At 45.5% G+C, this 15,431-nt stretch overlaps 1 protein-coding gene across 16 annotated transcripts in view; it reads left to right on the top strand.

Moving 5' to 3' along the window:
• Positions 1 to 15,431, top strand: part of rims2a (regulating synaptic membrane exocytosis 2a) — a 165,701-nt gene that overhangs the window by 99,057 nt on the left and 51,213 nt on the right. For 14 of the 16 annotated variants that reach the window (XM_031576503.2, XM_031576501.2, XM_031576497.2 and 11 more), the window contains 2 exons: positions 8,935 to 9,073; positions 10,611 to 10,676. In XM_031576503.2, the coding sequence (XP_031432363.1) occupies positions 8,935 to 9,073; positions 10,611 to 10,676 (205 nt within the window). The remainder of the gene's footprint in view (positions 1 to 8,934; positions 9,074 to 10,610; positions 10,677 to 15,431) is intronic. The other 2 variants (XM_031576510.2, XM_031576502.2) reach the window with 1 other exon arrangement.

Raw genomic sequence — 15,431 nt, 5'->3', positions numbered from 1 at the left:
CTCTCTCTCCTGTCTCTCTCCTGTAGCAGCATGTCTCTCTCTCTCCTGTCTCTCTCTCTCTCTCTCTCCTGTCTCTCTCTCTCCTGTCTCTCTCTCCTGTCTCTCTCTCTCACCTGTCTCTCTCTCTCAAATTCAAATTCAAATTCAAATTCAAAAAGGCTTTATTGCCATGACTGCATACAATACAACGTTGCCAAAGCATGTTTACATAAAATGTACAAGCACAATAAACATAAATAAATAAAAAACAAACAATAAGTTATAGGTGGTAACAATGTGGTATAGAAACATATAACAGGTTCATTGTTAATTATTAAACATTAAATATTAGTTATCTGGGACAGGGGGTTCATGTTATTGTGGAGCTCATGACATGCTGATACATATTTTGCTGCCAGTCTACAGCAGTCCTCCCTCTCCCAGTAGAACTGAGAGTCTGTCCAGATCATTTAGATGTTGGAATTCTGGGAATATTTGTGTTATTTTGTCAAAATAATAGTCTCTAAGACTTTGGTTATGGTTGCAGTAATCAGGAAGTGTAGCTCCGTCTCTACTGTTCCCTGGTTACAGAAGGAGCACAGCCTCTCCTCTCTGGGTAGCCAGGTCTGTCTGTGTCGGCCGACTTCTACTGCCAGGTTGTGCTCACTCAGTCTGTATTTTAGTTAAAGTTTTCCGCATTTTTTTATCAGACACTGTGGTCAGGTAATTTGCCACGGTGTACTGTCTGTTTAGTGATACATATGTTTCTAATTTGTTCTGGGATTTTGTTAATTTTGCCCAGTGATCTCTATATTTTTCTTTTTCTTTCATAATGATTTGGTTGGGTCTGATTATCTGAGATCTTGAGTTTTGAGGCTGAGGTCGTCGTTGTGTAATGACCTGGGTGGGTGATGGTTCACCCAGCCTCAGGACAAGTAAGCAGAGGGGACTCCTTTGTGGGTTCAACTCCTGGCAGCATAGGGCTTTGTAGGAAAAGGAGAGTGGGTCACTTGTTTTAATATGATTCCAGAAATTTAGGGCTTGTTTTTGGATCTTTAATATTAGAGGGTATTGGCCTAATTCAGCTCTACATGCAGAGTTGGGAGCTTTTCTCTGCACTCTCTCTTCTCTCTCTCCTTCCTGTCTCTCTCTCTCTCCTTCTTCTCTCTCTCTCCTTCTCTCTCTTCCTCTCCTTCTGTCTCTCTCTCTCTTCTCTTCTCTCTCTTCTCTCTCTCCTGTCCTTGTCTCTCTCTCTCTCCTCTCTCTCTTCTCTCTCTCTCTCTCTCTCTTGCTTTCTCTGAGTGCATGCTGGGAGCGAGTGGGAAACGCGGAAACGTGAGTGAGTGAGGAGCACTGGCCGCTGTGCCAGGAACGACTGTTCTTTCCAATTTTCTTTTTTCTATCCTTATATTTAATGTACTTTTTTCTCTAGAACATTAAGGTTTATTTTTGTTTTGGTTAGTGAAAACAGCACGTAGGGTGTTTTTGTTTGTTTTGTGTGTGGTGTTTCCCGGGCGTCTGCTCCCAGCGTTGTGCTGGTGGTATGGCTGTCCCTGGTATGGGTTTTGAACAGCTTACGAGGCGTCATGGAATCAAAATTGCATCGACTGCCAGCGTAGAAGATTGTAGTTTGGTTATTGGAGAAATTGTAGGGCATGGTAATATTTTATCAGCGGCCCGCATGAACAACGCTGTTGTTCTGTTTTTGAGAACCACTGAAATGGCCAACGAGGTAGTTGAAAGTGGAGTATCGATCAATGGTGTTTTCACATCTGTCCTTCCACTTTCTACCCCGTCCAAAAGAGTAACCTTGTCGAACGTACCACCATTCATTAAAGATGAGGTTTTATTACAAACGCTTTCACGGCATGGTAAAGTAGTGTCGCAGATCAAGAAGATTCCAATTGCGAGTAAATCTCCGCTTTTAAAACATGTCATGTCTTTTAGGCGTTTCGTGTACATGGTTTTAAAAGATAACAAAGATGAATTAGATCTGACACTGAATGTAAAGGCTGATAACTTTAATTATGTTGTTTATGCAACCACGAACTTTATGAGATGTTTTGGTTGCGGTCTAACTGGACATCTCATACGCGCTTGTCCCGATAAACGAGGAAATTCAGATGATGCTTCTGGACAGAGCGAAAACGTTGGTAGGCCTAGTGGTGATGCAGGGGAGAAGCAGGCTGCCGAGACTGGTGAACCTTGTGCTGGTGAGACGGCAACCATTTCACCTACTGTCGGTGAGACAGACGACGCAGATGTTCCTCAGGAACAAGAAAAAATACGTCAGATTCACTAAATGAGATGGCAAGTTCGGAGGGAAGTGTTGTGGACAATGCCGAACGTGAAAGCGCAGATGTTCTACAAGACAACAATGTTACATTAACTGACAATAGTGAAGTCCAGACAGCAACGGATGTAAATCTAATGGAAATGGATGCAAGAATTTTTAAACTACCCCCAGAGAAGAGAAAACGCTCTCATGTAAATAAAAGTGCTAAAAAGAAACTCGTTGACTTAAGCTCGTCTGATGCCGAGAGTGAGAGTGATTTCTCAGACTGCAGCATAACTTGCAGTTTGCATCAGAGTGGGTATGCTAACCGCACTTACAGCAGTGATGACGTTAAAACGTTTCTGAAGGAAACAAAGCATGTGAGAAATGTACGAATTGATGATTATTTCCCTGATGTGGAACAGTTCATTTCAAAGACGAGGTCATTTATGCATGAGGGCTGTTTTACTGAACAGGAGGTCTACCGTTTGAAAAAAACTGACCAAGCTTAAGGTTCTATTGAGTAGCAATGACAAAGCCTAAATTATTGTCTTCTGTGATGGAAGTGTGTGTACAGCTCTTTTTATTTTTATTCTTTATCATGGGTGAAATTCGTGTTGCCTCTTTAAACATAAACGGGGCTAGAGAACAGAAAAAGAGAGCTGTTTTGTTTGAAACGATAAAACAAAAAAAGTTTGATATTGTTTTTGTTCAGGAAACGCATTCTGATGCGTTGAATGCAGTTGACTGGGCAAGAGAATTTGATGGGCTGTCTGTTTTAAGCCACAACACCTCAAATAGTGGTGGGGTTGCTATTTTATTTTCTCGCACTTTTACCCCCCTATCATATCAAGTTGAGGAAATTGCCAAAGGTAGACTTTTGAAAGTAAAAGCCCAATTTGAAAATCATTTTTTTGTTTTTATTTGTGTCTATGCGCCTACTATGGCAATTGACAGAATGCTTTTTTTAAATAGTCTGGAAAATGCCTTACATGGTCTTGATTCACAGGAGTTTTTACTTCTGGGAGGGGATTTTAACTGTACTGAAAAAGCCATAGACAGGAACCATGTTGAGCCGCACATGCCCTCACGAAGACGGCTCATTGAGTTGAAAAATTCAAATGTCCTTGTGGACATTTGGAGGAATTTCCACACTAGTGACAGGCAGTATACATGGGTTCATGCGTATAACAATCTATTGTCTTTGGCCAGACTGGATAGGTTTTATGGTTTTAAACACCAGCGTAGTATTTTTAGAAACTGCTCCATCATTCCAGTCGGTTTTTCAGACCACAGTTTAGTTGTTTGTTCTTTTTCTTTAAATTCTGTTAAGCCAAAAAGTTCCTACTGGCATTTTAATACTAATTTATTGTCTGATGTCCATTTTAAGGATGTGTTCACATACTTTTGGAATGATTTTAGAACAACGAAACCTTCCTTCCAGTCATTACAGCAGTGGTGGGATTTTGCCAAGGTGCAGATAAGACAGCTAAGTCAAGAGTACACTGTCAATGTCACAAGGGACATAACTCAAAGCATGGAAACATTAGAAAAAGAAATAATTGAGCTTCAGAACTTAGCTGAAAACACAGGCCAGCAGGCCCACACTGAAAATTTTAGAGTTAAGAAAATGAATTGGCTAAACTACTAGGTATAACAGCACAGGGAGCTCTGGTCAGGTCCCGCTTCCAAAGTGCGGAGTTGATGGATGCACCATCAAAATTCTTTTTTAATTTGGAGAAAAAAAATGGACAAAAAAGATTTATTCATGCTCTACGTTCAGAGGATGGGACACTGCTGTCTGACCATGCCGACATACGCAGGAGAGCAGTTGGCTTCTATGAGGAGCTATACAAAAGCGAGATCTTCCAGAACCAGGCTGAGGACAGTGTCTTTCTTGACAAATTACCTCAGGTGTCCACAGAGGCTAATGTAGACCTCGGTAGGGCTTTGACCCTAGAGGAACTGGACATAGCCCTCCAAGGGATGCAATGTGCCAAAGTTCCGGGCGTCGATGGCATTCCTATTGATTTTTATAAGTCCTTTTGGCCCGAAATGGGTGAAGATATACTGGCTGTACTTAGTGACAGTTTAGCCAAGGGGCGACTGCCACTGAGTTGCCGCAGAGCGGTGCTCTCTCTGCTGCCCAAAAAAGGTGACCTGAATGACATAAAGTCATGGAGGCCTGTGTCATTACTCTGTAGTGAGTATAAACTGCTCTCTAAAACATTGGCCAATAGACTGAGCAAGGTTTTGGAGCAGGTCATCCACCCTGACCAGACCTATTGTGTACCAGGTAGACTAATTCACAATAATATCTCTTTTATCAGAGATATCTTTGATTTAGGCAAGTTTTTTAACCTGGAGTTTGGTCTGGTATCTATAGACCAAGAGAAGGCATTTGACAGGGTTGAGCACAACTATTTGTGGAGTGTTCTGGCAGCTTTTGGCTTTAGTCCACATTTTATTGATTTAATAAGAGTTCTGTATTGTGACATTGAGAGTATGCTCAAAGTTAATGGTGACTTGTGTGCTCCTTTTAAAGTGCATAGGGGTGTTAGACAAGGATGTGCCTTGTCTGGTATGCTATATGCCTTGGCAATAGAGCCCCTTTTAATAAGGCTAAGAAAAGAGCTACATGGGGTGACTATTCCAAATTGTGGAAATGCCTTTCAGGTGTCTGCATATGCAGATGATGTTGCTGTGTTCGTAAGCGGGCAGAGGGATGTGAATGTGATGTTGAATATGTTTGAAGATTTTAGAGCCATTTCCTCTGCAAAAGTTAACTGGTCTAAAAGTACAGCTATGCTGGTTGGGAAGTGGTCAGATGGAGGGCCAAGTTTACCAGATAGCTTACATTGGACCAGGGAAGGTTTTAAATATCTTGGAGTATTTCTAGGGGATGAAAAGTTCATACAGAAAAATTTTGAAGGTTCTGTAGAAAAAATAAAGGGACGCCTTCACAACTGGAAGTTTTAATTTAGTAAATTGTCTTACAGAGGGCGTGTCCTTATTATTAACAATTTGGCTGCATCCTCCCTCTGGCATCGGCTTGCTTGTATAGATCCTCCAACACACCTGCTGTCTAAAAATCCAGTCAATCTTGGTAAACTTCTTCTGGGACAATCTGCATTGGGTACCACAGAATGTTTTATATCTGCCCAAAGGGGAAGGTGGACATGGACTTATCACTTACAGAGGCAGAACAGCGGCTTTTCGCCTACAGTTTGTGGCAGCGTCTACTCACAGGGCCTGTGGACTGTGGTTGGAAGTCTGTTGGCTTGTGCCATCTTACGAACTTTTGATGGATTGGGACTGGGAGAGGAATTTATTCTTGGTGGATCCGAAGAAGATCAACCTGAGCAGATTCCCCATATTTTTACTCAAATCTTTTTAAAGTCTGGTCTCTTTAACAGTGCAAAGGGCACACAGCACAAGTTCTCTTTACTGGTTTTTAAAGGAACCTCTGATCTATGGCTCAAGACTGGACATAACTTGTGAAAAGCCAATTCATGCAGTTACTTTTAGCCTGCTCAGGTCTGGAGTCACCACACTAGGCCACTTATTTAGGTTGGCTGGATCAGACTTTGGGAATACCAGGAATGTTGCAGATCATTTGGGTGTGAGATCCATCCGTGTTATTGCCCAACTCCTGGAGAAATGGCGGGCTTCATTACAAGTGGAGAGTTACAAATGCTGGGAGACTTCATCAGTGGGGTTGTGCAGTCCAGACTGGCAGTGATCCTTTCCCTAACTTTACTTTGTCTCCCAATCTTATGGATTGCACTGGGATTTATTTGCAATGTGATGAATTGACATTCTTGGGTCCAAAGCCAGCAAAGGGTAAAGCCTTGTACCAAACATGTGTTAAGTCCTTAAATAGAAAGATACTGGACAAGAGAACAGACACACCCTGGCGTACTGTTTTGCAGGTAGAGGAGAGTTTTAAACCTCAATGGAGAGCGTTTTACAAGTCACCATTGACAAAGAAAATTGGGGATTTGCAGTGGAGAATTCTGCATGGTGCTGTTGCAGTCAATTCATTTGTTTCTGTTTTAAACCCCGATGTAGGCCAAGAGTGCCCATTTTGTTTTTCAAGAGAAACTGTAATTTCATGCTTTTATGCAGTGTGTGAGGCTAAGACCTTTATTTGCTATTTTGCAAATGCTCTTTGTTCAGCTTCACGAAATCTTTTCATCAGAGACTTTTATCTTTGGTTTTAAATATGTACGGAAACAACGTTATAAATGCCAACTGATAAATTTCATTCTTGGTCAAGCAAAAATGGCTATCTATGTCAGTCGAAGAAACAAAGTTGAGCAAATGTCTAGTGAAGACTTGGTATTAGTTTTCTCAATTTTAGTGAGATCTCGTATTTTAATTGATTTTCGTTTCTATAAGGCAATGAAAAACCTTGATTCATTTGAACAGACATGGTGTCACTGTGGTGCGCTGTGTAAAATTGAGGATGAAAATGTGTTTTTTGCTACTTTTTTGAAGAGGGCTGGATCCCCTGATTAAATTATATGTTTTGTTTTTTGTATTTTTTTTTTTTATATTTATTCATTCAATATTGTGTCAAATGATCTGATAATGTTCTTGTGTGTTTTTCAAAGCTTATAATAAAAAGTTGTTGAAAAATCAAAAAAATCTCTCTCTCTCTCTCTCTCTCTTTCTCTCTCCTGCCCTCCTGCTTTCTCCTGGCTTCCTCTCCTCCCCTCCCCTTCTCTCCCTTCCTCTTTCTCATTTTTCTTCCCTCAGCCTCTCTCAGCCACCCCCCCCCCCCCGTCTGTTAGCCTCCTCCCATCCTTTCTGTCTCTTCCCTCCACTCTCTACCTCTCTCCTCCCCCTGTGTCATTCTCTCTCTCTCTCTCTCTCTCTCTCCCCCCCCTCTCTCTCTCTCTCTCTCGCTCTCTCTCTCTCCCCATCGATTCTGGCTCTCTTCTGGATCTGCCGCTTCAAAGTGCTGATGCCGTACCTCCATCCTGGAAGAGATGATTAACATCCAGAACAATTATAGATCACTGCCCCCCCTCCTGCTTCTCACCACTGCTCTACTTGTTTTCTGGAAGCAGAATGAAGGCAGTGTGTGTTAGGTGCCCACTCCCACGGGTGCCCACTGGTGTATAGGATACATCATCTTGCCATTTTGGCGGCCTTTGTGTGGTTTTTGCAAAGCATGCACTCTTGGTGTAATTTTGTTTGCCCTGTATTGAGGTAAAAATAGCATACAGGCAAGCTTGGCTGGACCAGGAATTTAGATGCATTTTTCCCGTCCCCTTTTTTGCAATTCCTTCATTCGTTGCACACTCCATTGTTACGCCCAGAAAGGATATTTTTTTTTCCTCTGGGCGGAATGAAACTCAAACTCACTTTGAAACGCGGCTTTAAGGGAGAAAAAGGTGCCTTTCTATGGAGCCATAAAGGAGGGATGATAAAAGTCATTAATCTAAAATGACTTGTTTTATTCAGCTTTCACACCGTGTTGATTTTGGCCAGGTTCAGATTTCCCATGATTAATTGCACGGGTTTAAAAAGCTGTCACATCGATCAAATCAGTCAACTCAACTTTCTCTCTCTCTCTCTCTCTCTCTCTCTCTCTCTCTCTCTCTTACTCACTCACTCACTCACTCTCTCTCTCTCTCTCTCTCTCTCTCTCTCTCTCTCTCTGTCTCTCTCTCTGTCTGTCAGTCTCTCTCTCTCGCTCTCTCCCAGCAATTTTTTTGCCCTTATTACGGCGGTTGTTTTAAAAGTAGCCTGAAATCTCTTGACAGGCAACTCCCCTCCCTGCTACTGGAACGGTCCCACAACCCCCCCCCCCCCTCGCTAATCCTGTCTTTGATGCACTGTTGTACTCCTACCTTTTTAATGTGCTACACACTCTATTGAATATCAATCAACTTTAATCATGCTACGCATTGACCTTAACCATGGCTGCTCGCCATCGCTGATCACTGGGTAATGAACTCCTTCAAGTTGAATGGGCTGTTCAGCCTAGCAGGATTATTATGGGCTGCTCAGTCTAGCAGGATTATTATGGGCTGCTTAGTCTAGCAGGGGAAAAAGTCATTATTATGGTTCTGGTCGTGCAAGCTGTTTTTCTGATTTAGCGCAAAAAAGGCTGACTTGATGGCTGACGCCACTCATTTGCATGAGAATCACCTTTAGAATGTGATTTAGACCGCTAATAACCACCGATGAGAAGCTACTCACAAGTGCTAAATCCCTATCTGGCTGCGCTAGGCTAGCTGGCTGTTCATTTCTCATCGGTTAACGCCGGTCACCACGGTGATTAGTCTCCTGCGTTGTTGTGGCTAGGGCGTGTCGTTGTAAGGTGGTGTAAGTATATGCTGCCGAAATAAATCATTTCCTCATTCTCACAGTGTGGCCTGAAAAAAAAAAAAGAGAACGAATAAGCCCAAACACTGATCTCCTCTGACATCCACTGTGTTATTTTATGGACTTTCAAATTGATCCCATTAAGTAAAAGCCTCGCTAGAGGGCATCGATGTCAAAACTGTGTGGAAGAGCAGACCGTGATGTGGCTGCAGCCAGCAAGTCTGACCCGTGTAGATACATGTGTGGAGATGGTAATGACAATGATAGAGCTTTGGGGTTCGTGTCGTATAACCTTTGACCTCTTTGTGACCCCTCCCCCCCCCCCCTCCCCCTCTACGTAGACTACAGGCAAAACGGCAGGGACCTACAGAGCTCCACCCTCTCCGTACCTGAGCAGGTGATGTCATCCAACCACGTCTCGCGCTCGGCCGACCTAAACCGGGCGCGATCGCGCTCGCCCAGTGTGCCCCCGCCTCAGAGGTAAGGTCCCCCCTCCCTCCCTGTCCCCTCTAGTCCCCCCTCCCTCCCTGTCCCCCTCCCTCACTGTCCCCTCTCGTCTCCAGTCTCTCTGTCCTCTCTCATCTCCCTACTCTCTCAGAGTCGGCTCAAACTCATGTTTAGCTCTCAGTCTCACAGTAAATATAAATAGATAGAAATAAGTAAATGGAATATGATTCCAGTGGAGAGGATTCGCATTGTGTCGGTCCTCTCTCGTCTCCAGTCTCTCTCAGAGTCGGCTCAAACTCATCTTTAGCTCTCAGCCCAGTTGCTCTCAGGTACTGGTGGAAAGTTCAAAGCAGGGCTAACTTAACCTCAGTCAAATAAATACAGAAAAGTAAATGGAATATGATTCCAAGCGGAGAGGATTTTCACAGTGTGTCATGAGGTGTTGAAGAGCAGGCTCAGTTCTCAGAAGTGGATCTCAGTTTCGATGTTCCTCCTATGCATTAACGTCAGCTGACGTGTCCTTAATCAGCGACAGCACCAAGCTGATTGGCTTATCCAGATGATTGACACTCAGCACGTAACACTTGAAGGAGGTGGACTGCTCGCTGGACTGCTCTGCCCATCCCGGCCCACCCTGCGGCAGTGAGAGTCACACGTGACCAGCTCCCCGTCTACAGACCTGGGCAGGCAGGCACAGAGTCCCAGTCCGAGCCAAGCCAGAGTCAGACTCCTTGGCATTGTAAGCCCTGCTCCACCACCCCCAACCCCCCCAATGAAGTTTATTTGATATTTAAGGCACAGCCTAAATCAGAGCCTTGAGGAGGAAATGCACTTATCTAAATTGGGTGTGACAGTGCTCACCAGACTGAGTTTCAGTGCTCCGTCTAATTAGATGCCCCCCCCCCCCCCCCCCCCCTCCTTATTTATTGCAAATTACACGGGCCACCAAGCATGGACACCCATCCTTCAACTAATATTAATATTCAGTTAATTAGTATGGCTGATTTTTATTGAGTGTCTGTGCATATATGGATTTGATCCATTGGGTTTGGATGCTGTCTTCTGTTCTGCCTATTGCTGTTTGTTTTACAGTGTCGAGGCCTGTTGACGTGTCAGGCAATTGTGTGTTTAAATGTCCTGTGACGTGATTTATGTGGATGCTGTTGTCCCTAACCACTTTTCCTCTTACAGGGGGATTCAGTCTAACTGTTTTATGCTAATCAGCTGTTAGCATAGAGTTAGCTACGCTACGCCTGCACCTTAATTTGTGGTGTGAGATGCTAGTTCATGCTAGTTCATGCTAGGTACAGCACCCTCTGATGGCGTCCATGGCTCTGAGACAGGCTCGTCCAGCCTGCCTTCTAAGCCAAGACTCTCTCATTCATCTCACTCTGTCAGACCAGCCCTGCGCCACTCCAGACTTGAGGAAAAGGCCGACCATCATCTTCCTCAAGCTCCTCAACCTCTAAGCCTTCATCCTCTCCTCCTTTTCCTCCTCCTCCTCCTTCTCCTCTTCTTCTCCTGTTCTTCCATTGAAGTCCATCTCTCTGCTCTGTCCGTGTGCTTGCAGCCATTTTCTCACCCTACCTCGATCCAAGCACAGTCGGCCTATAGACCCTCAGCAGAAGGAACTCAGGTAGACCCTCTGGCCATGGGGGTGTGCATGTGTGCCCTTAACCTTGTCCAGTCTCCCGCCCCCCCTCTACCCCCTGATTAACCCACTAACTCCAAGCCAGCCTCAGTCCTCAGGCCTCCCTGTCAGTCAAGCCTTCCAGCACTGCCTCACTTATCAGTTCTACAGCCAACAAACTCTACACTAATACATACACCATATTTTCTCAAGACTTCAAAGTTCAAAGTACTTTATTGTCATTGTCACAAAAACAACGAGTCAGACTTTACTTTCTAAAGACTTGGTGATCATAAACTTGATAATAAAAATAATAAATAACAATTTAACAACAATGAATGATATATATGAGATATATAACAGCGGCTGTCCTGAAAGTCTCCAAACGCTTGGGCCTCAGGGAACTGACACTTAGAATCCCGTAGTCAAAGCCTGTGTTGACAGAATGGCACTGGCCACCTTAGAACACTGCTCTGGTAATACCAGTCCCAGGGACTGGAAATCTTCATGGCCAACTAAAGATGGTCGTATGTGTTTCACATGAGGCCTGCTAGTGTGTTCAGTCACCCCATCTCTTTTCTCCTGTCCATGACATAGTTTGTCAGTGCCATTTACAGCACAGAATAGGACGTGACACTGTGGGTATATACGTACATATACTTTCTCTCTGAGAGGAAAAGAACGTATAGAAGTCACATGTTAAAGCTAAAGTGAGCCGCTGGTCACGGCTCTGAGGCATTGAGGTCATACCCTCCTCCCCACATCCATCCTCCAGCAAACCCCTCCCCCTCCACACACTCCCTTACATAAGTCAGCCATCCCAACATCCTCCACCATGGATAACATCTACCTACCTGTGGTTACTTGCATAGGTCTTAGCATTATTATCATTCACGGTTATAATGGATAGCCAAGTCACTCAACACAAGAGTTAGTGTGTACTCGTGTACTCGACACAAAAGTAGCGAGTAGTACAAGTATACACTCTTGCTTGTCGTTTTAGCACATAAGAGTGGGTATGTGGTCAACCCTTCCACCTTCAACACAAAAAGTTCTCACAACTCACCTGCAGTTTGCTCCTGGATGGATCAGCTCAATGTGCCTTTGCTTTCTTCCCAAAGTGTCCTGTGTATTGTTTTAATGAAAAGATGTCCAGCAGAGGGAAATCCAGCCTCAGATCATTTACAGAGGGGCCTTTAATGCACTCAGGTAGATTCTGGCTGTTACAGAAATGCACAGTCCAATTAAAAAACAGCATGGGTCCAGTACAATTTTAGTAAATCATTCATAACTGCTCCACCAGGCTTTCTCTTACGTAGCAAGACGTCCAGGTAAGGTTCATTGAGAAGGGGATTGTTGTTACGATGGTCTCGAGTATGTGTGAGTGAGCACGTGCAATTGTATGTGTGTGTGTGTGTTTTTTTTTGCCAATGAAAAGCGTCACAAATAAACACCCGTCAACGAGTCCCGGTCCCTGACCCATCTGTGCCCGTGTGTTTGGCAGCCGTGGCGGTGTGTACCCCATCAACCGCGAGGAAGCGGTCAGGCTACTGCGCTCCACTAGGATGGCCCGCGCTCATTCCGAGGGGGCTTACAATGACATGGAAAGGTACTGGTGACGTTTCCGGCATTTTCTGTGGTGATCCCCCGTCTCCTGACCCCGTCCGAGTTTGTCGTCCTCGTTCTGACGGCGTTTCCCACCTCGGAACCAGTGCTCAGGAATGATACCCCACCCCACCCCCACCCCCCTCCTCAATGATATCCCCGAGGGATACCCACAATCCCACTGGCATCATGTCACCTCTGTCAAACAAGTGGCCATTGACAGAGAGGCTCTTAACACGGGGCCCCGAGGCAGATGCGTTTGGTGTGTTTCGTTTGTCCCCTGGTGTCTCCCGGTTGAATGCCTTCTTTCTCGATCGCCGTTTTGGTGGAGTCGGCTCCCATTGTCTTGTCTGGTCCAGGTCGACCTCTCCCATGGGTGTGTTTAAATCCACAGAAGGATTTATCTCCGTTCCAAACAACCTCCCTCCGCATGGGAAAGGGGAATGAATGACTGAAGGGACCTCTGCATGGCTCCCACCCCTGCATTCCCACGGCCATCTCAGATGGTCTGACCTGAGACCGGTACCCTCTCCGTCCCCCTCCGTCTCCTGTCCTCAGTCTGCTGTCTTAGACAGGCTTCCCCTCCTCTTTCTCTCTCTCTCTCTCTCCCTCTCTCTGTCTCTTTATCTCTTTCTCTATGTGTCTCTCTCTCTCTCTCTCTGTCTCTCCCTCTCTCTGTCTCTTTATCTCTTTCTGTCTCTCTCTCTCTCTGTCTCTCTCTGTCTCTCCCTCTCTCTGTCTCTCTCTCTCTCGCTCTCTCTCTCTCTCTATCTCTCTTTCTCTCTCTTTGTGTCCCTCTCTGCCTCCACAGCAGTCCACAGTCAGCAAATGCCTGACAGAGTGCTTCCTGGGCGCTGCCCCCTCTACACTCATCCACACACACACACACACACACACACACACACACACACACACACACACCACCCTGCTGATGACAGATTACCAGCCAGGTCAGTCCCTGTGCCAGCGCTCAGATAGCGTGCCAGGACCAGCGAGAGCTCAAGGCGTGTGAGCACAGGAGAGAGGACACAAATAACCTGCCCTCTCTTTCACTCTTTTCTTTTGCTCTCTCTCTCTTTCATTCTCTCTCTCTCTCTCTCTGTCGATCTCTTTCTTTGGCTCCCTCCATCTCTCTCTTTCCAACTTTCCACTGCTTTCTAGCTTTCTTCCCCCCCCTCTCTCTCTCTCTGTCTATCTCTCTCTCTCTCACACACATACACACACACACACACTCTCTCTGCCATATGGCTGTCAATCAGAAACGACAAGCAGTGCGTTTCTGCTTGCAGAGGAGCTGATGAGTCATCAAAAAGCACAGAGAGTGTATTAAACTGTCACAAAGTTTTATACTTATTTATTTATTTTCCCTCAATCAGACTTTAGGCAAAGGGCCTCTCTCTTCTGGTCATGTCCTACAGGAGTAGACTAGAACAGATTCACAGACACACACAGACACTCACACACTGACACACACCAGACAAGCGCACTCACACACACACACATACATACATAACCTTTCCTTCTCGCTATCTACTTCCCACTGATAAGCATATAAAAATAACCAGTCTCTCACTTTTTCTACCTTTAAGTCTTTCTCTCTCTCTCTCTCTCTCTCACACACACACACACACACACACACACACACACACACACACACACACACAAACAAACACACATTTTCTAAGTGCCGCTTCCAAGGAGATTAGGAAGACAGAGAATAGGGAGAGAGAGAGGGAGATAAAGAGAACAGGAAAGAAAGGAAGGGCGATAAAGAGGAGAGAGAGAGAGAGAGAATGAGGGAGGTAAAGATGGGAGAGGAGAAGAGGCCAGAGGCTCCCAGCCTGTGCTGACTCTCAGGGCCACATGGTCTCCAGGGGCCTCCATGGGCAAGCGCCAGCATTTGACATAAGCCACTGCTATTTATATTTGGCTCTCAGAAAATACATAGACAGGCAGACAGACAGACAGACAGACAGACAGGCAGGCAGGCAGGCAGGCAGGCAGGCAGGCAGGCAGGCAGGCAGGCAGACCTTATTGTAACTTTTAGATTTGATCTCATGGTGCAGGGCGTGTTTGTTCCCTCAGATATGTCCAATCCCACTCTTAAGAAGTCACTTTTGGGTGACATGCGTTGGTTTGACCAGAAGGCTTTAGAATTGTTGGCAGGACGTATGCTGCCCCCTCAGTAGGGGGCGCCAGTGAGCCCTGTAACCCCCTCCAGGAGAAACTGCAGCAGGAGACTCCACTGGGTACCTGCCTCTAGGAGCAGGAGACTCCACTGGGTACCTGCCTCTAGGAGTCCTGTAACCCCCTCCAGCAGGAGACTCCCCTGGGTACCTGCCTCTAGGAGCAGGAGACTCCACTGGGTACCTGCCTCTAGGAATCCTGTAACCCCCTCCAGCAGGAGACTCCACTGGGTACCTGCCTCTAGGAGCAGGAGACTCCACTGGGTACCTGCCTCTAGCATTTATATCTGGTTGAGCGGTGTTGTCTTGTGATTGGGGTGTGTACTGTGTTTTTCACAACGACCAGCGAGACCCACGTTAAGCGTGTGTGTGCAGGCTCCGTCTCTTCCTCTTCCTCAGATGAAGATGAGACATATTCTCTTAGGAGCCTTTCTGCTCTGGACCTTAGCCAGCTGGTTTGCGTATGAAAGACTGCTGACCTTCTCTGTCAAGACGGGAAGCAAGGAAAAGCAACGACGTTCCGACGTTCCTGTGCCGTTTGGCGTTATCGGGCGGCTCAGTGGAACTACAAGCTGAGGGCTGATCTGAAGCACACCGCAAAGACAGATGATGGTGTTCGTGGGCAATGCCGCGATCTATATCCCGCAGGGTGCCGTTGTAACCTGAGAGGGCGATTTGCTTCACACCAACAGCCAAAGCTGTGGGTATGGTGTGCCAAGCCAACATCAGTATTTAAAAACCTAACTTTCTTTTAGTCAGTGTCACTGGCTTTAACATGCTCTCCCTCTCAAGAAATCACACTTAAAGATCATACTCAATAGAGACTTAAAAGGCCGCGTGCATTACTGTCAATAACTATCGGTTTACAGTAGAGTTATAGAGACGTGTTATTGCCACTGATTCCCCCATGGTCACTTGGTTCCTTCACGGACATCTGGATCGTCATCTTCCCGAGGGACTGAGGAGTTTG

Source organism: Clupea harengus, chromosome 11 (genome assembly GCF_900700415.2).
Source record: "Clupea harengus chromosome 11, Ch_v2.0.2, whole genome shotgun sequence".
Taxonomy (NCBI): domain Eukaryota; kingdom Metazoa; phylum Chordata; class Actinopteri; order Clupeiformes; family Clupeidae; genus Clupea; species Clupea harengus.
This window is presented reverse-complemented; position numbering and strand designations above follow the sequence as displayed.